This window comes from Urocitellus parryii, chromosome 4, assembly GCF_045843805.1.
Source record: "Urocitellus parryii isolate mUroPar1 chromosome 4, mUroPar1.hap1, whole genome shotgun sequence".
Lineage (NCBI taxonomy): Eukaryota > Metazoa > Chordata > Mammalia > Rodentia > Sciuridae > Urocitellus > Urocitellus parryii.
Window position 1 is genome coordinate 4,303,716 of NC_135534.1, and position 22,251 is coordinate 4,325,966.

A 22,251-nucleotide genomic window follows, 5' to 3' on the forward strand; every position below is an offset into this window, starting at 1 on the left:
ACAAAGAATGGCCACTCAGCTTCTTAAAATTTTTTGCACTATGCCCGGGGTGCTCCCACCTTTCAGTCCTGAGACAGGGTCTCACTGACTGCGCGACCGCAGGGTGCACCACCTGTGTCCGTCAGCTTTTTACCATGATGACCCAACACCTGCCCCCCAGGGAACACCATGGCGGGAGGGCACAGTGGGGGAAAGCTCTCAGCTCCGGGCAGCGGGGAGGGAGGCAGGAGGGAGCAATCGAGAGCAAGGGGCCAGGGACGGACACCGTCTCCGAGGCCAGGCACAGGGCGCATGCCCGTCATACTGGTGACTTGGGAGGCTGAGGCAGGAGGATTCCAAGTTTGAGGTCAGCCTTAGCAACCTAGTGAGGTTCAGACTGTAACACTCTCCCTGCCCTGAAAAACAGGGCACGCTCACCCCACAACGCAACGTCAGTCTACTCCCATGAATCCTAGGTCTTTTTGCTTTATTTTTTCTTTTTAGGACCAGGGATTAATCCAGGGCACTTCAGCACTAAGCCACATCCCCAGCCCTTTTTGATTTTTTTTTTGTAAGACAGGGTCTCATTAAACTACTTAAGGCCTCCCTAAATTGCTGAGGTTGGCCTCGAACTTGCACTACTCCTGCCTCAGCCTCCCAAGCTGCTGGGATTGTAGGTGTGCACCCCGACATCTGGTGAATCCCCACTCTTAATAGTTTCAGCATCTCGGAGATTTAAGGCAAACTCCTGGCTGTGAGCCTGTAAAAAAAAAAAAAAATCAAAAGTGTGTCAAATGCTCCCCATACACAATGGCAAAGAAAAGAGTGAGGATGCAGAGAGATGGGGACCAAGCGAGTCCCTGGAGTCCACGCCTGGCACCCAGGCATGTGGCGGCAGGATGTGGGCTCCACAGGGCCAGTGCGGCGCGGCTCCTGGCCTTAGCAGGCGCAGCCTGTGGGGACCCTCTGGGCTGCCTCTATCCACTGCCTGCAGCTTTTCTCAGTAGACAGTCCCCACTCCTGGCCTACCCTGGGGTCCTCACTGCAGCGCTGGCTTCACTTCCACAGCCTCCCTCTCGTCCCTGCTCAGTGACAGGGCTCTGACCTCAGCACCTTGCCTGGCCTCCCACGTGCTAGCTCAGCAGAAGCCTGCAGGACCCCAACGCTAGCATCCTGCATCCTGCAGAACCAGCACCCCGTGCTGACACCAAGGTCTGCCACCACCTCGAGCAGCAGCCAAGCCTCCGGGGATCCTGGCGGCAGCAGCATGAGTGCTGGGGGGCTGGGCATGCTGAAAAACTTCCCAGGGCCCCTGTACAGGCAGGGTGTCCACTGGTCTCAAAACAAAGGAATTTTTATTCTTACACCCTTGAGCCTCAGATGGGTGATATCTTGCCAGTTCCTAAGATGCCCTCGAACCATCTTTCCTAGTATTTCTAGGTAAAATATTTAGTGTTTAGCGGCTGTATTGTGTTCAACACCACACCTTCCTTGACCTCGGTTTTACTCAAAGTTTTCTGGCCAAATTGCAAGTTTTTAAAATCTTTTTGCTTTCTGTTCCCGATTCTCACAATAAACTTGCTAGAAGCTGCCGACAATACCCACGCCTCCACACGAAAGCTGTGCTGCCTAGAGATTTCTACTGCCAGACTGAATTCAACCTCACCAAGTCTCAGGACATGGAACACAGGCTGATGTCTTCCTAGCCAGGGCGTCCTGTGAACGGTCTCTAGACCCATTTCCAAGAGTCCTCCTCCTGCTCTGAGGCCTCCTGAGCAGGCTCACTGCCTGCAGCCTCTTGGCATCCTGGTTTTCTGAGCTCCCACCAGAATCGCATATTGAGCCTGGCTTACAACAATCTAAAACTTCTCCAGTTTGCATCTCTAAACTGTTCAAATTGCTCCCACAAATTCCAAAAAGCTCCAAAGCTTCTGAACCATTAATCACAGCAACAACCCATTTCTCGGTACCAACGTGTTTCAGTCCAGCTTTTTTGCCCTGCGACCAAAAGACGGGACGAGAACGATTTTAGAGGAAGAAAAGTTTATTTGGCACTCACGGTTTAGGAGGTGTCAGTCCATAGACAGCGGACTCCACTGCTTTGGGCGGAGGTGAGGCAGGACATCGTGGTGGAAGAGTGTGGTGGAGGAAGGCGGCTCAGGAGAGGACAGTCAGGAAGCAGAGAGAAAGTTCTTTCACCAAGGACCAACCAGAAGCCCACCTCGAGGGACCCACCTGTCCTGTCACACCCGACCCGCTCACAGTCACCACCCAGTCAACCCTTATCAGGGGATCAACACACTGACTAGGTGCATTTCACCTCTGAACTTCCCTGCACTGTCTCACGTAGGAGCTTGGGGGCACTTCACACCTCAACCATTAGACACGCTAAACGGGTGAATCCACTGGTGAGGTTAAAGCCACGTGATCCGTGCCACTTTTCTTTTTTGGTGCTGGGTCTCAAACTCGGGGTTCTTAACCACCAGGTCGCATCCCTACCCTTTGAGTTCAAGACAGGGTCTTCCTCGGTCACTTCGAGCCTTGCTCAGTTGCTGAGGCTGGTCTCAAGCTTCCAACCCTGCCTCCGCCGCCCAAGTCCCTGGGATGACAGGCCTGCGCCACACGCCTGGCCGACCCATTCCTGGTAAAAGCACCACTCCTGGGCACTGCTAACAGTCTTCAACGTGGGAGCTCCTGGGGAACATTCCAGAACCATAACCATGCCTGGCAGGCACAGGCAGGTCCCACAGGTGGCAGACCTGCCTTCTGCAGATCACCTTTGGCTTAGGTCAATACTCTGGCTAGTGGTGAGTGAGCTATGAGATAATCCTGCCGCCATTTCCACAGGGAGAGCCCAGGACGAGCTGCTGACACGAGCTGGACCGACCCCCTCAGAATACGTGACGTGAGAAAGTCATCGTCGGGAGTGGGAGTTCTTTGTGACGTGACCTCTTCAGGAAACAGGCTCTTGACCTAACTGGTTTCCAGAGGCACCTGGAGGGCTCCAGGTAAAGGCACTGGCTTCAGTGGAGGGCTCTGGAGGTCCAGGGTCTTGCCCCTTGCTAGGCCATGACCGCCTGGATGGTAATTCTGACACAGAACAGCCACCTGCGACCCGGGAACCGGCTCCTCACGAGAACTGACTTGGCGGAGCTCGGCTGTGCACGTTCCTGGGAGCACTCCACAGGCGTCACTGTGGTCACCCTCACGGCCCTGCTGTTGCCGCTCTGTGAGTCAGCCAGGTGTCCTGACTCCTGGACCAGGACAGCACCTCGTGCTGGTGTCCAGGTCTACCCTGTCGCCTCAAAGAATGGGACAAAATGTGCCTTTTGTCCACGGTGGAGTCACAGTGGGACACGCTGGTTAGAAGGCCCTTCTCCGGAGCCAGATGCGCTGTCCCGGTTCTGACCTCCCTCTAACCCGTTTCCTCACCTGAAGAACAGGTAGGACTCAATCTGAACGAGTGCCTTTGTGCCCAAAGCTGCGAGTCTCTGGTTGGCGTTCACTGAGTGAAGATACAGAAGCCCCCTCCCTCACCCGCACTCCAGGCTCTGCCTGGCAGAGGAGGGGCTCAGGAAACGCAGCTTTAACTGTGAAGCTGCAGCATGGCTCTGAGGGGGAGCCCTCTGCCTGGCTCCTGATGGGACTGCCCAGTGCTGGGCATGGTACAGAGAATCAAGTCCCTCCCATGGTCCCCAAGGAGAACGGCAGCCCCATCAAGGAGCTTCTGAGGTGTGAGCGTCTGAGTCCCACTGCACTGGGGACACAGCGTCACTCCCGTTTTGCAGCCGCCGGGCCAGCTGCTCCTCCTCCACGAGGTCGGCCACCAGGTTCATCCGACAGGCCCTGAGCGCCTCGACCAAGCCGGCCACTGTGGCCTTCTCCCGCTCGCTGCTCTTCCACACTCTCAGCGACTCCCGCACCCGCTCTGCCAGGTTGCGGGGGTATCGCTCCTCAATTCCATCGATCTTGGCGTCAGAAACTCCAAGGTGACGAGCCAGTCTCCTCCAGTCTTTCCCCACATTATCACATATGATGCTGAAGGCAGCGTGCAGATCTGGGGGGAAAGAACAAGACTCACTGGAGGTTTGGGGAGCACCCCTGACCCCCACAGGATTCCCTGGGCTGACCCGAGTTCTGAGCAGGCAGATCACCTACACACAAGGCCTGCACGGAGGTGAAAGCCACCGAGAAGCTCAGGGACTGTCACAGAGAGCCTGAGATGGACCTCAATTCCCAAGGCAGCCCCCGTGGGACTCAGTGAGCTGCCTGCTTAGGACAGGGGAACTGAGGGGCGGAGAGCTGGGAAGAGAGTGGGGCTGTTCCCAGTCCTAATCTGCAGCGAGTCCAAGGGCAATCTCCTGAAGCTATGTCTACTCAAGTCCCTGGAATTGAAAATGTTATTTGGAAAAAAAGATCCTTGCAGATGTAAGGGAACATCTTGAGAGGAGTTCACCTGGAGTATCTGGGTGGGCCCTACATCTAGTGACCATGCAGGGAGAGCTGGAGGGACGCGGCCACAGATTAAAGATGCTGGGAGTCACCCAAAGTTGGGAGAGGCAAGGAGGGACGGGTCACCCAAAGTTGGGAGAGGCAAGGGTGACCCCTGCCGACACCTGACCTTTGCAGATTTCTGGCCTCTAGATTACATGATAATAGATTCCTACAGTTTAACCCTCCAAGCTTGTGAAATTTGTCATGGCAGTCCCGGGACAACAGTGCACACCCTAGTTCTTATTTTGGAAGCTACACCAACTGACCACTAGACTTTGGTCCCTGGCTACTCCACTCCCTGCTGCAAAGCCACTACTGAGATCAGAAAGCAGAGCGCTATGAGCCCAATAAGCAGCTTCAGGAGTGTGTGCGTAGGGGAGCAGGCAGGACAAGGCAGTGCGGGAGGGTACCAGACAGCTGCTCTCACTGTCAGCAGGTGAGCCCACTCCTCCAGCCCCCTGAAAGCACTTGTTGCTGTGATCATTTGGAAAGACGAGGAACTAAGGCACAGGGATGTTAAGTGAATATCTTGATGTCACACAGCTAGAAACTGACTGAGCTGCAGTTCAAAACCCTGTCACCCTGTGCCAGAGTCCATGATGTTAAACTGCCTTTTGTAGGAAAAAGTGCACCACACACAGCATCAACCCACTCTGAACTGCTGTCGACCTGGTATGTTTCCTCCAACACAGTAATTACAAGACTACAGTTAACATCAAACACAGACACATACGTGTCATCTAAAAAGGTACCGAGTCTATTTTTGAGGCTGTCCTTTATCAACACTTTCCTCATTGCTAAATATCCTTGAAAACATCATTTTTTCTGATCCTTTCTGTTTGTCCAACACTGTGTGTGTATGAAATTCTAACCGATAGCCCTCGACAGTGCAGTGCAGCGCACCGCAGCGCAGCGCAACCACAGTGTCACCTGTTTACGCACTGTCAGGCAGACTGACTGATCCGTTGATTCCAGGCCACAGCCTGTAGTCTGCAGGGTGTCCCTGAAGCACTAAACTCCCAGGCTCAGGGGCTGAGGGACCCTAGGTATACACTGGTCTCTTACTCCTGGCACCCCAGCAAGCCAAAGGGGAGAATGGAGAGGGGCTGCTCAGAGCGGACTCCTTTGAAAAGGCGGTGTAGGGCAAAAACCTTATCTGATTTCTGAGTACCTGCGTAAGTGTCATGAGGTATCTTGGGGAAGACCCAAGTACACACATGAAATTCTTGTTTTCATATCTATGCTTCGTATGTAAACCTGAAGGTAACTCTATACAACATTGTAAATAACTTTGTGCATGAAAATTTCCATTTGTGGCTTCTCAAAACATTTTGGCTCTCACAGCACTTCCAGTTTCAGTTTCAGACTTCAGCCTGCACCTCCCACCCCAGGCCAGACGGCCTTAGGTGCATCCCAGATCTGCTGTCAGCTGTGCATTTAGGCAAGAACTTACACTTGTGAGCCACTGTCCTCTCCTCTGAAAGATGGCTAGAAAGATGGGAAATAAGAGTATCTAACTCACAAACGAACAAGTCAAGTGTGCCGTCGGTGGCACGTGGGAACACTGGGTCAGAGCTACCAAGGGGTGGTGTTGGTCTCCCACGGCCAGGAAGGGGGTCAGCGGGGCACCGTGCCGGAGGCGGACGACCGGATGCAGCAGGCTATCTGACCTCTGCCCATTTTCTCCACTCTACCCCACCCGGTCACTCACGGTCCTTTTTCTTCAGTGAGTTTTCTAATTCACCTGGAAAAAGTGGGGTGGGGAAAACACTGCAGGCCAGGGGTGGGCATCTAGGCCCTGCAACCTCGGGTGGGCTGACTTCTCTGGGTTTGGGTTTGCCCATCTGCCACCCCTGCCCCAGAGTGGTTCCCAGAACACCTGGCAAAGAGCAGGAGCCAAGAGACTTGGAGTCCACTGAGGGGCGAACCGGCCCTGCGCCCGCGGCGGGGCCCCGGCGCTCACCTGCCTCCTCCTGCGCGGCCCCCGCCGCCGCCCCCGCCTCGAAGTCGTCCAGGCGCTGCAGCAGGTCGTGGCGCCGCAGCGAGGCCAGCAGGTCGCGCAGCAGCCCGGTGTGCTCGGCCTCCAGGTCCTTCTGCTCCAGCAGCACCTCGAAGAGCTCGTGGCCGCGCTGCACGCGCTCCAGCTTCCTCTTGCCCACTAGCCCCTGGCACAGGAACTTGAGCTCGGTCAGCTCGCCGCTGGACAGGTCGGCCGACACCGAGTGCAGCAGCACCCGGAAGGGGTCCATGGCGGCGCCGGCGAGCAGCCTGCACGCCCCGCGCCCACCCAGCCCCCGGCACTCGGGTTTCCGATCCGAACCCGGAAGTCGCCGTCAGTCTTCCGGCTCAACTTCTCGCGAGAGCTCTAGGCTTGGCGCAGGCGTAGGGCGCGCGCCGAAGCCTTTTCCGCCTGGGCTGGCGGCGGCCTCTGCGCCTGCGCCCTGCGGGTGGCTGTGGGTCCCTGAGAGCCTGCGCGGGCAAGTCTGGGAGGTGGTGGGTTTGCCGAGCGCGGCGCAACCCTGCTGTGTGCTGGGACGGCAACCGCGAGCCCCGGGTGTAGGGTTGCTAGGCCACGTCACGTCAGACCTGTTACCGTTCTACACCAACATTCACCGAGCTTGGAAGTGCGTTCTGGAGGGATCCGGGGGACATCTGTGTGGGGGGAAAACCCAAAGAACACTACTGAGAGGTTTCTTTGGTTTGAAGGTAGGGCTACTCACGAGAGCATCCCTGAGGCCTTCTGTCGGGGCTGGGGAAAGGTTTGTCCTAGCACCAGGTCAGCTGAGGACCAGGGAGGCAATCGGGCGGTGTTTGCACATGGGGTGGCTGTGGTTAGAAATGACAAGAGAGGAGGTGCAGTGTCCTCATCCCAGCGACAAGCCAACACAGGTGTCGCCCTGCTCTGAGCACCCATTCCAGGTGCCAGCGAGCGCAGCGGACCCCGGAAACATGCCGATACTAGGTGTCCATTCCCAATGCCACCGGAGAGAATGGTGGCCAGCGGGCAGAGGGGGCCTCCCTGTGGGACACGGCCAAGGGGGACAGGGCTGAGGTCCCAGGAGCAGCAAGAGGCAGGCCTTGTGGGGAGAGGTGGTGGGCGCCAGGAGGGTGTCAGTGAGGAGGGGCCTTGGCCCAGGACTCAGTTTCCCTGCAGAGTGTGGACAGAAGGGCGAGACCAACTGAGTTACCCTGACGTTTTCTGAGTGGGGTTAAAATCCAGGTCATAGAGTTCACCCCTTGGGAGGGTTCGGCTCAAGGTGTTCCTTGTGGTCTAATCCTGGAGCATTTCCATCACCAGCAGGAACCCCTCCGGCACTTTCTGTCAGGGGCCCTCCCTGCTCCAGCCCAGCACCGCTGACCTTTCTGTCTGTAAATCTGCCTGCTGGTGGTAGAGGACCGGCTGTTTCCGGGTTCAGCTTAGAACCTCCTTCTCCAGGCTGAACTCATGCTCAGTCACAATTTCTCTCAGGGGAAGATTTAATTTGTTTCCACTTTTTGGCTATTTTTTTTTTTTTTGGAGGGGGTACTGGGGATTGAACTCAGGGGCCCTGACCACTGAGCACATCCCCAGCCCAATTTTGTATTTTATTTAGAGACAGGGTCTCACTGAGTTGCTTAGCACCTCACTTTTGCTGAGGCTGGCTTTGAGCTCACCATCCTCCTGCCTCAGCCTCCCGAGCCGCAGGTGTGTGCCACCGTGCCTGGCCACTTTTTGGATTTTGAACACTGAATTACGTCTTTACAGAGTCCCTCTGATCAGCCAGTAGAAGTCAAGACACTCTGCAATCACCCCCACCAAAGATGCGGGTGCCCGGACCAGGGGGTGCAGGCACAGCAGGAGCTTGAGAACGCAGCAGCCAGTCTTCTTTGCACTTGGGGCAGGGGTGTAACCAAGAGGAAGTAGGAGGCTTTGCTGGGTTTGAAGGCTGGTGCCTTCCTGGACTGAAGCAGGGAAGGGGTGGGGTGGGGCAGGCTTGGAGGAAGAGCAAGGGCTGGTTAGGGGCACAAGGTGCCTATTAGACCTTTCGGTAGAGCTGTTGGGCAGGGGCTGCCCAGGTCAAGGGTTAGGACAGAGATCTGGGCCAGAGATTGAATTTTGGGAGTCCTCTGCAGATAAATGGTATTTTAAGCACCTACAGAATCAGGTCATCCATGAGAGAGGCAGAGAAACTGGCCTGTGGCTCGGTCCAGGGTGTCCACCACTAAGGGGCAGTGGGACGTGGAAGAGTGCGGGAAGGAGGCTGAGAGCGAGCCTTGGGAGGCAGCAGGTGAACCAGGAGCCTCTTGTGAGGGGAGAGGCTCCAAGCACCCAGCTGGCCTTTAAGCAACGCTCAAAGACATTTTCAAACAAGCTGCAGGCTAGGACTGTGATGGGGCTCTGTTGGCACACCCCTTCCTCAGTCGGCCCCCCGGCCTCCACCTCTGTGGCTCGGCTCTGTCTTCCCGGTGGCTTTCCACAGTGCAAGTTCCCTGTTTTGACAAGGTCTGACTGATTGCTGTTTCCCATTATGGATTGTGGTAGCAAGTTTCAGATCTCTTTGCCTAACCTTAGACCCCCACATTTTTTCTCTATTTTCTGGTATAATTGCATAAATCCATGACCCCCTTTACGTTGGTCTTTAAGGTAAGGTGCAGGTTGAGGTGAGGTTCCTTCCAGCCTGGGGGGACTGGTGGTTCCAGTGTGTGGACCCTGTGCAGGGGGGACTTTTATAGGGCTCGGGGCTCGTGAGTCACTGAAGGCCACTCACAAGCTGCCCCACAGAGGTCTCCGCCCCGGCCTGCACATCGCGATTTTGACGGTTGTGTTTGTGTATTTTTCTCTCACTTGGTGCCTTTCCAAGAAAGGCAGACAGGAGAGCGAGCACCTTGCGGGCGTCTCCCTTTCCGGGTTCCCCCGTTCCGCCTCAGCCCCTCCCAGGGTGACCTTCCTGCCTCTTTCTCTGTTTGCTTTGGTCTCTCTGGTTCCTGCAGAGGGACTGCCTCCAGAATCCACGGATCCTCAATCCTCCGTTTCCTTCAAAAGTATTTTGGTTTTTGTTGGAGGGGCTTCCCCGCAGCTGGGCAAGGCTAGGCACAGGCTGCACCCTGGACCTCCAGGGAAACCAGCCCTGCTGACACCTTGACTTTAGCCCAGCGAGGCCCACGCGGGACATCCCAGCCACGGAGCCGCAGGGTAATGCTTTTGGGTTGTCTTAAGCTGTGGGGTTTGTGGTCCTTTGCCGACTCCTCGTCCCTCCCCAAGAGCAGCTCCCGAGGTTGCCAGCAGGGGGCAGCAGCCACCAGCAGGAAGAAGCAGGCAAGGTCGTTTCTTCCCTGGACATCAGCATGGGGGTGACTGGGAGGGACAGGGAGGGCAGACACCTCTGGACCCCGGCGGTCTGCTTCAGTCCCGGCTGCAGACGCTGCGTTGCAGAGAAGTTAATTGCCACACTCTGGTGACTGCTGTACTCACCGATAAAGTGTGAGGGGGAGACAGAGGGAAGAGGGGAGGGGAGGGGGAGGAAAGCGGGGAACAAACACCGCAGAGTCAGTTCCTTGGTGGGACCGAGGGGGTCAGACCTGAGCGCCTGCTGGACACATCCTTTGCCTGTGGCCGCCTTCCCGGCAGGCTTCTGGCAGGGGCAGCACGCACCGTCCCACCTGGAGACCCCGAAGGAGCCTGTGCTGGCCCAGGCAGGGCTTCCAGGGCTTCCAGACACCCCCTTCTCCACAGGCTGTGACGAGCAGGGCTGTGTGAGCATGGAGCTAGCCCTCCACGTGCCCCCATGCTCCTTCCATTGGCTCGTGGGCTAGCTTGAGCCTGAGGTCCACTCAGCTGAAGGGCGGAAGGTCAAATTGCCAGTCTGTCTGCCTTCCACCCGTCCATCCATCCATCCATGCACCCATCTACCCATCTACCCACCCATACATCCATCCACCCATCCCCCCTCCACCCATCCACCCATCCTCCAGCTACCCACCCATTCACCCACCCATCCATCCATCACCTGTCCATCCACCCATTCATCCATCCACTCATCCATCTGTCCATCCATCCATCTATCCACCCATCTAGCCATCCACCCACCCACCCATCTATCCATCTATCCATCCATCCATCCACCTATCCATCCACCTGTCCATCTACCCATCCACCCATCCACCTGTCCATCCACCCATCCATGTATCTATCCTCCCATCCACCCATTCATCCATCCACCCATCCACCCATCCATCTATCCATCTATCCATCCATCCATCCACCTGTCCATCCACTCATCCATCTATCTATCCACCCATCCACTCATCCATCCATCTACCCACCTGTCTGTCCATCCATCTGTCCACCCACCCACCCACCCATCCTCCAGCTATCCCCCATCCATCTGTCATCCCTCCACCCCCACCCACTGCTGGTCTGCCCATCCACCCGCCCACCCACCCATTCACCCATCACCTGCTCCCTCCCTATTCACCCAGCACTTCCTGGCCCTGCCTGTGCCTGGCGCTGTACCAGGTGCCCCCTCCTGGCCTGTCAAGTGTTCATTCTCCTTTTTTCCTGTGGTGTCCACACAATGTGGACAGGTACACGAGTACTGTCTGATGCATGGTGACAGACCCCCTGTGGTGGGGTCATTTTAGGGACTCACGCGTGGTTCCTGGAGACCTGTAGATGAGTGTATGTGGGAGTTGGGGTGTGTGGGGCAGGCTCTGATCTCGGCCTTAGGTGGGGACTGCCCTGTCCCAGGCACAGACCTTGGCTAAGGTGTTCCAGGGATTCTCACAGCTGGTCCTGAACCAAGGACTGGGACCTTGGCCCAAGGCTTATGTAGCAAGGCTGGTGACTCCAGGAGGGCCAGCCCCAGCTGTCCCCCAGCCTGTGGACAGTCATGCCTGGCGGCGGGGGGGAGGGTGGCAGTGGGGCAGCTGGAGGACAGCTGTCAGATACCAGAGTGACACCATGGCAGGGGGGCAGAATCAGGTGGCTTTTCAGTAGAACATGCGAATCTGGATTTTGGATGTATATTTCCTTGGATTTTAAAAAATATGTGGGAAATTAAAAAAATTAACAAGTGCTGAGCCCACCTTGGGAGGTGGCCTCCTGCAGCAGCCTCCACCCTTGGGGCTCAATCCCTCTTCCGGGGCTGTGTGCAGCTGGGCCAGTCCAGGCCTTGGGACCTACCTCCCACCCACGAGGCCCCAGGACCCGCTGTAGAGACTCCAGTGGTCCTTGGTGCCCGAGTCTGGACGGAAGGAAGGTCATGTAGCCATGTGGGCAGCAGAGCCCTGGCCATCTCTGTTCCCATCTAAAATGATGGCACTGGCTGGCCGAAGCTTTTTCATGGCCAGGTCCCAGGTCTCTCTGCCCTGGCCCTCCTGCAGGCCTGCATTTCTCTACACATTTCTCCGAGTTGCCTCCCGCTGAAGGGCTACCTTACAGCTGCCAAGGCAGCGAACCCTCGGCCAGGCCCACGGTTCCTATTCCACCCGCTGCCACACGGATCAGCAAGCCGTCCACCCGCACCCCCCACTCCTGGAACCTACTCTCTGCCTCAGGACCTCTGCACGACAGTTCCCTCTGCCTGACCCGGTTCTTTGGGGGAACCCAGGAGGTCAGACCTGAGGGCTTTGTTTCTGGCCCCTCTTTGCTCAGTCGTGAGGGCTTTGCTGACCAACTAGGCCACTCTCTTGACACTCAGAGCCCTTGCCACTTTGTCCTGAGCATCCCTTCCTCGGTCTCCAATCTTTCGGTTCCAGGGTTAGTTTTCTGGTCCAGCATCCGACTCGCTCCGCAGGGTCATCCCAGAGGGAAGGGGCGTGCCTGTTGGCAGCTCCCCTCCCCGCGCAGGGCCGTGTCCCCGAGCGCTGCGTCCCGGCCTTACCTGGCAAGTGCCCACCTGGCGTGTCCTCCCCTGTGGCGCGCTGGACTTGAGCTCCGCGCCGGTACTATGGGGCACCGGAGGCCACGGCGGGGCCGGGGCTCCCGGGTGCTGGGGGTAAACGTCGCCAGGCTTTACTGGCATGATGGTGGCCACGGGTGGCGCTTAAAGTGTCCTCGCTTGCCCTCGTGAGTACCCTGGCAATCCCAGGGGGCTCCCCAAAAGGTTTGGGAAATTTAACTGAGTTAAGTACCAAAGTGCTGGGTTGTGGATTCAGGAGCCCGCAAGAGCCTGGTGAGCTGGCGTGACACCTCCCGCGAGCGGACACCAGGACGTGCGTGCGCACTCAGTGCTGGCAGGTGTGTGGGTTCCACGGTGCGAAGCCTGAGACCACGAAAGCAAACGCGAGCCGCTGCACGCAGGCCCAGAGTGCAGGCGAGCACGTGTGCGCACGCCCGGGTCCAGCAGAGGCAAGGCCACAAACACGCCAGCGGGTGCACACTCACACATGTGTGCACAGACAGGCCTGGGCACGCACATGAGCAGCCACACTCGCACGCGGACACACACGCAGGAGCTGAAGTCCCAGGAACACCTAGGACAACTTGCACAGGAAACACACCTTCCTGGTCAATCACACCCAAACGTGCAGCCTCAAGCGAGGACATGTCGCCGACTTTGGGGAGCCTCTGGAGTGTCCTGGGGCACAGGTCATGAAGGCAGCACTCAAGTAAGGAGAGCATTGTGTTTTCAAATTTATTTAAATGAATATTCAGCCACAGTCCTCTGTGGATTTGTGTACATTCAGTTTTTTAAAAAATGGATTCCATAAAAGGAATTTTGGTAGTCACCTAATTCTTAACACAATATTTATATACAAAAACTCCATCTGAAACTCCTACTGTACAAGAGAAAATAGAAGCATCAGTTTGATTTTAGCAAATAAGGAAGACCTGTCCCCTGGAGGGGCTCCGATCACCGCCAGTCAACTGCAGGAATGTCAATTTCACCACCAGGAAACGCTCAAACACACCATGGAGATTTTCTCCTTGGCCTTGATGAAACGTTTTGTTTCTTGGTGCTTGAGACATTTCAGATAATTGGTTAGTATAACCAGTGCAAATTTAGATCACTCATATCATTTATGAGAACTTTTTTATCTACAAGCTTTTAAAATGATCATTGTCCATCAGAGACATTCCCGTGAGTAAATATAGAGAAATGTTACCAAAATAGAAGCCTTTATTAATAAAAATCTTTGGTAGTAACAGTATTTGAAATTCCTCTCAATGATACTTGGTTAACTAATAAACTTCCACCTTGAGCTACAGAAAAAAAAAAATCCTCCACATCCCGCAGTTTAGTTTTAAACAACTAAACAAAACCAAGAAGTATTCTAAAGCTTTGAGTGACTCTCAGAAGCCTTAGGACTTGGTGATGCCCTTGAACCTCCTTCAGATCACCTTGGAGGTGATCTCCCCTGCCCACCTCCCTGTCACCCTGGTCTCATCTCACAAAAGGACATCGACTGATGTCAGCCCAGCACCCCAGGGTGTGAGGCTGGCGCCGGGGTGCCGGTCAGCTATGGCTTAATCAGGACACCTGCACCCCTGGGCTCCAAGGATGGACGGGAGCCCCCATGCCCTGTGTGGCCAGGGCCAGGCACCTCTCTGAGCAGAGTGCCTCAGCTTCCGTGCTCACCGAAGGAGTCGGGATCACAGTCCTGGGCTTCTCTGACCTGTGGCCCACAGTCCCTCTCAGCCTCTCTGTTCTTCCCCAAACCTGGCTCCAGCTCGGGCCGGAGGCCGTGGAGACCATCTTTCACCTGTCTTAAGGCATCGGTCAGAGGAACAGATGATTTCTAGGGCCTCTGCTCTCTCCCTGCTGCGAAGGGGACCCTGGCCCGCTGAGGGCCCTGCGAAGCGCCCGCCTTGGCCCGCTGTTGCCCACCACCAGCCATCACGTGGGTTCACCTTGAATACTAACGATAAAAAAAATCCCTGCATAATGGCTTTGTGCAAAAACAGGAGAAAAACAGAAAGAAGAGAGAAAAATGTCCCATCAGAAAGTGGCCCTCCATGTTCCTGGGAGCCACAGGGCCCTGGAGGGGCAAAGTGCGCCCACCCCAGGCGCCCCCGTCGGGAAGCCGCCGCCCGCAGCGCCGCAGCTACAGCATGCCCCCGCGGTACGCGCCGCCAGGGCCCAGGCCGTCGGGGCGGGGCGTGGCACTGTGGTGGTTGCAGGGCTCCTCGCCGTCGCGGTCCTTCTCCATCCACGTGTCCAGAAGCTGCTGCTTGCCCTGCTCCTCCCTCATGAACAGCTCCACCATGAGCACCTTCTCCTTGTGGATCTGCTGGCTGATGTCCTTGGGGATGTCCGGGATCACCCAGTCCACAAAGTCACTCATGAACATGACCAGGTTCTGCAAGGGGGACCGTCACCACAGGGCGGGAAGGATGCCACTGGGAAGGGCGCCCCACCCGTCCGCCCCGCCTGACCACTCTCTGCTCTTCCTGTGCACCTGCCCCACCCCTCTCCCTGCTCCTACCTGTCACCTGCCCCACCCCTCTCCCTGCTCCTACCTGTCACCTGCCCCACCCCTCTCCCTGCTCCTACCTGTCACCTGCCCCACCTCTCTCCCTGCTCCCACCTGGCAGAGCCCCACCCTGTTCTCCTGGCCTGGGCACAGCCCTTGGCTGCTCTGGGTGTCAGTTTCCCAGAAGGTCTAAGTGAGGCAATAATTACCCACAGGCCCTCCAGGAATCCCTGTGGAACTTTTTTTCTTGGGGGGCGGTGTTACTGGGAATTGGACTCAGGGGTGCTCGACCACTGAGCCACATCCCCGTCTATTCTTTTTGAGACAGGGCCTCACTAAATTGCTGAGGCTAGCCTCCAACCTGTGATCCTCCTGCCTCAGCCTCCTGAGTTGCTGGGATTGCAGGCGTGCACCTCCGTGCCCCACTGTGCCCCGCTTGGGTGGACTTTCTTGAGTGAATATGGATTGAAAACTTCCCTGAATAACTCTGGTGCCTCGGCTGGAAGGCTTCAAATGGCTCACGTGCCACTAAATGTAACCGTGAGTGTTGGGGGCCTTAGGGAAGGGGCTCTGCTGCACCCCGGCCCTGCACTGTCACCATGGCTGACATTGGCTGCCTGGGATGGGACATTTTGGAGACTAGGATGTGGGTTAAGTTGGTTTTTGTGAAAAACCAGAAATCCTGTTGTTGGTTGAATGTCCCTCCAGCTGAGAAAGTGGCCCCTGTTGGGACAAGGCCGGTGGCCCACAGCTGCCCCCCTTCTGGCAGCTGCAGCCCCCACTGTGGCCACAAGGCCTCCTGCTCAGCCCCTTCCCTGAGGGGCCTCCCACAGCCAGGAACCCTGGCCCCGGGCTCTGGCGGGACGGGCTCTGAGCTCGGAGTGCAGGGACTGCCCACCCTGGGGCAGGTGGAGTGCAGGGACTGCCCACCCTGGGGCAGGTGGAGTGCAGGGACTGCCCACCCTGGGGCAGGTGGAGTGCAGGGACTGCCCACCCCTCGGGCAGGTGGAGGGCAGGTTCTGCCCACCCTGGGGCAGGTGGAGGGCAGGGCTGGCAGAACCCAGGTCTGGAGCTTCCTGTTTCTGGGCTCTGGGCCACCACCTTCCTGGCCGGACCATCCTCCCACGAGGACGCAGGTGGCTAGAGTCTTAGAGGTGCCCACGTGTCTTGGGGCGTCCGTGCCACCTTAGCCGCCAGTCCTCTGGCTGCTCCCAGTCTGGGGCCTGCTCCACGGCCCTCTGGCCTCAGGGGTCATCTCTGTCCCCCTCCCCAGAGACTGGCTGGAGGGGCCAGGTCCCTTTACTGCTGGGGGTAGGGTCATGAGAGCCCTTGGTCTCCTGGCCACTGTGCTGAAATGTGGAGACCAAGGCAGGACGGGGTGCGGCCTCCCCTTCCTGCAGGCTCTCAGGACCACCCACCCTCCCAGCTGGGCCCAGAGCCCTGCAGGCGCACATCCCTCCCGGTTCCCTCAGGGGGGCTGCGAGTGCCGAGGCTGGCCGGGCGTCCCTCTCGGGCGTCCCAGAGCAGCATCTCCGCCTGCCTGGAGGGGTCTCCAGAGCCTGGCATTGACCGTGGGCACAGGGCCCTCTCCCAGTGCCTCCTCCTCAACCCTCCAGGGGGCAGGGCCACACACCTGGAAGACGATGACGAAGGCCAGCCTGGCTGCCAGGACGGCCCAGAAGTCCTTGGAGACGTCGTACTTGTGTTCCGACCACGGGGGCTCGCGGTAGTCCTTGTACCTGTCGGGGGAGGCAGGTCTTAGGCGTGGCGCGGGCTCTGGGCAGCTCGGGAGGGATGGTGGGGGGCCTTGCTCACGGCCTGGGGCGTCTGTGCCTGCTGGAGGATGTGCCCCTGTGGGCCCAGCTGTGGCCTCCAGAGGTAAGCTCCGTGTCCCTCTGCTTCAGAAGTGTCCAGACTTGGGAACAGTTGAGCCTTTTTAAAAAAAGTGATCTCTCCTGAAACCTCAGGGCCCCACGTGGGAGTGGGGTGGCCTGCCCTCGAGTCCACCCTTGACCTCCACCAAACTCCAGGAGGTGTCCACGGAACACGGTTTGGAAACCACTTCTCCTCTGAGGCCGAGGGAGTGAGGGTTCGGCCCAGCACCCCAACAGGGGGCACAACCCTCAGCAGCTCTGAGTCACACGTGTCCCCATCCGCCTGGTCGGGTTCAGACAGTGCCCCTGGGTGTCCCACAGGGAGAGCCGGCCCCCACACAGGTCCCCCGAGGCCCTACCACGGTCCCAACTCGTCTACAGAGACCTGGAGATGCCCCGAGCCTGTGGGGACCTGTGTCTGTAGGGCCCCCAAAAGACACCTTAGCTAAGCTTCTCCAGAAATCCTCACCACGGTCAGGACTGTCGCAAGAGTCCACGTGGATAAACTCCCTGTCTTCTTGTTGCCCTATCTTACGTGCCACTGGCCGGGAAGAAACCGGCACTCCAGGTGCACCCCCTTACTAGTTTCTCACAAACAGTCATCCACGTAGCGGTTTGTAGAAGTTGTCAGGTGGGTGGCGGTGACTTAGAACAAAGCAGCCCGCAAGGGAAAGAAACATCAGTCAGGCGCCGGCCGGAACGCCTGTCAATCAGCGAGATCTCCTGACTAGCGCCTGTCAATCAGCAGGACCCCCGGCCGATCCTGGAGTTCAGCCAGCTCCCTGACCAACTCCAGCCAGACAAGGGACCCTAAAAATCCTCTTTCCTTTCCCAAGCCCCCCGCCTTCCTGCCGTGAGCCCCATAAAATCTCAGACCCTCTCCTGTCCACTCTGTGGACTGATCCAGTGAGTCTAAAAAAGCCTCGCTCGGTGGCCTTTTAAATTGGCCTCCTTGGCTTGCTGCCCGCCTCGCCTGATCTTACGGAAATGGGTGAACCAGGCCTCGGGCCTAGAGCGGGCTTCTACTAGAGTTGAGCGTCGGCTGGCATGGGATCTCAACGGGGACACAAGAGGTGCTGTGCCATGTGACAGGGTGGCCCTGGCAGTCTCCAGGAGGCCAGCCTTTGCAGTCAGCTCCTGCACCCAGGTGCCCGGGTCCCCAGAGCCCTCCTTGGCTGCCAGCTCCCCGGTGCAGTTCTGGAGGAGGCCAGCAGGTGGCGAGCTGGTGCCAGTCATCCTGGGACTTCCTTGTGACTAAGGTCCCCTGGACGCCTACAGACAGGCCTGCCTAAAGACGGCTCCCCTTGAAATCTCTCAGCTTTCTGACGGTTTGTGGACGTTTTGTGGAAGCTGAGCCCGGGATCTGATCTTTCCCCTGCCCCGCGGCATGGGCTCCGACTCTGGTGATGCTGGGCACCTGCTCCCAGCCCTCCCAGGATCCTGGGGAAAGGCTGTCCACAGGCCCAGCGTGGCTGAAGAGCCCGTGGGGCGTTACCCGCCTCTGTGCACCAGAAGCAGCTGCGCGGGCGGGTGTTTGGAAATGGTCCCCTGGTTGGCAGACCCAGCTGGGGGGTCCCAAGTGCACAGGCCCTGCCTTGACAGGGGCACGTGGGATAAGCATGTCCATTTTATTCTGTGACTGCCAGCACCACGGGCCCCAGCGGTCCTTCCCAGCCCCTTCCATGTGCTCAACGGCCGGGGGCAGGAGAGCCAGCTCCGGGGCGTGCGGTGGAGGCGGAGGCCCCAGAGGAGGGGCAGGAGAGGGGCCAAGCTACCTCTGGGACCCTCTGTCCCTCCCCGGGCGGGCACTGAGGTCCCCAGCACTGGTGCAGGGCATCTGGGCTCTGCCTCAGTCATCCCGAGCTGCTCTCCCTTCGAGCCCTGAGCACCTGACCTGGAGAACAAGAGCGGCAGCCTGTTGTCCAGACGCCCCTGCTTTGCCCTGCCCCTCCTAGGGGGCCTTGTTCAAGCCACAACACCCCAGGTTTCCTTAAGATCCCCATTTCCTGACTGCCACCCCTCTCCAGGCCTGGCCAGCGAGAGTCCTGGAGCCCTGGCCATGGCTATTGTTCAGGGATAGGCATGTGGCCCAAGACAGGCTGCAAGACTCACACCAGGGCTTTCTATTGGAACAGGTCTCCCCGTGGGGACTGCGAGCAGACAGATGTAAGGCAGAAGCTGCTGGTGGAGGGTGTCTGCCTGCCAGAAACTGACCCTGACACAGAGGAAGCAAATCCAGCAGGCTGTGCCAGTGTGGGGCCTAATGGCAGACTGTAGCTCCTGGATCCAGCCACACCTGAAGCTATCACGGACCTCTTAATTATAGCTAACTAGTGTATTGCCCCCTTCCAATGTCCCCCAGGCATGTGTTTTTAAACAAGTTTGAGTGGTTCTGTGACTTGCTTCTGAAAGAGTCCTGGTTCAAACCTGGGTTTCCCAGAAACCCCCTGAACTGGCTCTTCAAAGAGAGCCGCTGGGAGTGGTACCTGCATATCTGCACCTCGTAGCCCAGGTCCAGGGGGTCGCTGGGGGCTGTGCCGTTCTGGAAGTCGCTGACGTTGAAGAAGGAGAGCGTGTGGTTGACGAAGCCATGCATGGTCCCGTTCTGGCTGTACATGTAGAGGTACACCAGGCGCGGGATGAAGTCGGACGTGAAGGAGATCACGAAGGCCTGGCCCGGGAACAGCGGGTGAGCAGGGCCCCAGGAGGGTCGGTGTGCCCTGTCGGCTCCCTGCCAGCCTCCTGGGCGCAGCAGGAGGGCACAGGGAAGGGCACGCTGCCTGCCTTCCACTGTGTGGCAAATCCCCCAACCTCTCCGTGCCTCTCTTGTGTTCCTATTAAAGAGGACACCCCCTGAGCACAGCCCCCCGCCTCCTGGGTGCCACTCTGCCCAGCTCAGTCCGTCACGGCCTGCTCTCGTGGTAATCCAAGAGCAGGACCCGAAGCCCAGCAGCCTCTGATAGGCTGTGTAGCTCTGGGGAAGTCACTTGCCCTCTCTGTGCCCTCGCTGTATTTCCTATAAGACAGATAGGCCCTAATAGTCCCCACCTCCAGGGGCTGTGTGGGCACTGGTGGGTGGGCATGGGAAAGAGAACAGAGGTCTGGAAATTTCTAGTAGCCCACTGAGTGTAGATGCTAACACTTGTCCAGTGTCCTCACCTGCTCACAGCACCCCCTCCAGCACACGGGCTGCACCTCAGGGTCCCAGCCCCATCAAGGTGAGCCCTAAGCTCGGGCCCTGCGCTCACTCGCCAAGGTGGGACAGACAGCCACCGGTGTGCCCTGTGCTCACCTCCCCTCAACAAAGGCTCGAAGCCGCCATCTGGGGAGCAGCCGGCTGGCAGGAGGGAGGCCGGGCTCTGAGGCTAGAGTGCCTCCGCCCGGTGGGGATGGAGGCCTAGGCCCTGCTCCTGGAGCACCCTCCCCCTCACAAGGTGTCAGCTGCTGGGCAGACTGGCTGCAGGGTGCAGGACGAGGGCCCTGGGCGCCTCTGCTGTGGACACTCAGTGGCTGCCTGGGTCATGTGCCCGGGATTCAGTCTCGGGTTTTGAGACGGGTGCTGGCCAGCGGGACAGAGCTAGACCTGGGGCACGGGAATCCCCAGGCAGGGTCCGGCCGACCTCCCGGGAGGCCAAAGGGAGGACTGCGGGGACCCAGGTGGTGCCACTCGGCACCCACAGGCCGGCTCTGTGGGAGAAGCCAGGAGGGCACACCGTGTGCCGGGAAGGGAGGGTCCACCACGCCAGGAGGAGGCCCAGGGGCACCAACGTCCACAGCTGGGGAGACGCCCAGGGGCTTCTCCCCTCACCAGTCTCAGCTGCCCCCAGCCTTCTTTAAAGAGCGGGCATGAGCGTGTGTGTGCGCAGGTGTGCGCACATGTGCGTGTGTGACTGTGTGCGTGCATGCGTGTGTGAATGTGCGTGCATGAGTGTGCGTGTGTGTGCGCGTGAGTGTGTGTGCGTACGTGCGCGCGTGTGTGATCAGCCCCACAAAGCAGCAGCGAGGTTGCTGGCTCTCCATCTTGGGTCTCAGTCACTGAGCCTCCCTGCTGCCTCTTGGTCCTTTGTTCTCAGGACCCTGGGGCGGGTCTGTGCGGGGCGCAGGGTGGGCAGGGTGGGCCGGGGGGGGACCTCCCTGCAAGTTTGCAGGAAACAGTCCCCAGCCCCAGATCCAGGGACATCTCCAGAGAGGCTACCCTGTCCCAGGAGCCGAGGGCTGCAGCCGGGGGTGGGGGCCCAGCTCAGCCTCGGGGGGGCAGGGCCTGCCGCGGCTGGGCAGGACTTGGGTGTGCAAGGTCCCCAGCGTCACTTACGTTGATGATGACGGCCAGCTTCCCGACGCCTCTGAGGATGTTGTACCAGATGCCTGGGGAAGAGGAACCGGCTCTCAAGACCCCTCCCCACAGGCAGCGCCCAGGCGGCCACGCAGGCGCCGGCTCCCCAAGGCACCCAGAGGGACGCGTGTGGCAATGGCACCGTCTGGGAGGCCGGGGAGCCCAGGGACGGCCGGCCATGCTGTGCCGGTGCCATCCACTGTCCCTGAGCCACTGAGGCCTCTGAGAGACGTGCTTGTCACAGGGCCCCTCGGGGCCAGGGCCACACCCAGCCAACCCCGAGGCCAGGACCCAACAGGGCTGGGATCTGTGGCTCGCGGGCAGTGCAGGTGTCAGGGACAGGCCCGAAGTGGCTTTGGGGTGAGGATCATAGCCAAGGACCCTGCAGCATTGCAGCATGAGCTGTCCCCGTCTGGACACCATCTTGCTTCTGTCACCCCAGGTCCCAGATGGACCACAGGACCACAGAACAGGGCGGGGGACACCCTGTTCTCTGCCTCCCATGGAGATGAGCCAGGAAGGGCCCCCGCTCAGGGCCCGGCACTGCGCCTCCACCCAGGGTGCTCTCCGACTCCACCCCAGCAGGCCAGGTCCGTGTCCCGGGCCAGCGCTGGACACCTCTGAGCAGCCCTCTCGGACAGGCTGGGCGGGCCATGCCGGCAGTTACTGTCCAGTGGACAAGAAGGTGGGAGGCGGCTTTGACAGGCGTAGGCTGCAGGGGGCCGCGTGCTCGGCAGCCCCAGCTCCTGTTTTTGGGGTACACCCTGGTGGTCTGCAGAGACAGTTCAGTGTCACGGTTCTCATGTCCCATGGGCTCAGGTCACCGTGTGAGGGGCCGAGAGGGCTCCCTCCCAGCCTGGCCAGTGGCTGGGCCATCCTGGTCCTCTCTGTGATGGGCAGGGTGCTCCAGGCCCACACGTGGCCAGCAGTCTGGGTACAGAGTGTCCCACTCCCTGCCGCCCCCTCCAGCCCTCAGGCTGGGCCACAGCCCACTGGAGACGCGACGCCCGCCAAGGCTCGTCTGCTTCCCCTGGCGGGCGGCCCTCGGTTTAGCTTCCTGATGGCACAGGGGGAGCAGCCATGGGCCCTGTGGGGTGGCACTAGGCTACCCACCCTGCAGGAGGCCACGGGGCAGTGAGCCGGACGGCACGGGGGCTGGGCCCTGCTCGTGATGTC

General features: G+C 58.9%; 2 protein-coding genes across 3 annotated transcripts in view; both read right to left on the minus strand.

The window, feature by feature from the left end:
* Nucleotides 1-424: 424 nt before the first annotated feature.
* Fadd (Fas associated via death domain) lies at nucleotides 425-6,787 on the minus strand. 2 transcript variants are annotated; one of them, XR_003303074.2, is made up of 3 exons: nucleotides 6,437-6,787; nucleotides 2,039-4,036; nucleotides 425-739 (listed from the first exon to the last, which is right to left on the minus strand). XR_003303074.2 is itself a non-coding variant. In XM_026414151.2 (2 exons), exons 1-2 carry the CDS (start codon nucleotides 6,720-6,722, stop codon nucleotides 3,696-3,698), a joined length of 627 nt encoding a protein of 208 aa, XP_026269936.1. In that variant the 5' UTR covers nucleotides 6,723-6,787; the 3' UTR covers nucleotides 1,965-3,695. The 2 variants fall into 2 exon arrangements, 1 of the variants encoding a protein (XP_026269936.1); XM_026414151.2 differs by lacking the exon at nucleotides 425-739 and having other exon boundaries at nucleotides 1,965-4,036.
* A 6,347-nt stretch (nucleotides 6,788-13,134) lies between these two features.
* Nucleotides 13,135-22,251, minus strand: part of Ano1 (anoctamin 1) — a 140,351-nt gene continuing 131,234 nt past the window's right edge. The window contains 4 exon segments of the mRNA XM_077797374.1: nucleotides 13,135-14,754; nucleotides 16,502-16,607; nucleotides 19,229-19,413; nucleotides 21,055-21,107. Coding sequence (XP_077653500.1) covers nucleotides 14,500-14,754; nucleotides 16,502-16,607; nucleotides 19,229-19,413; nucleotides 21,055-21,107 — 599 coding nt within the window. The 3' untranslated portion in view covers nucleotides 13,135-14,499.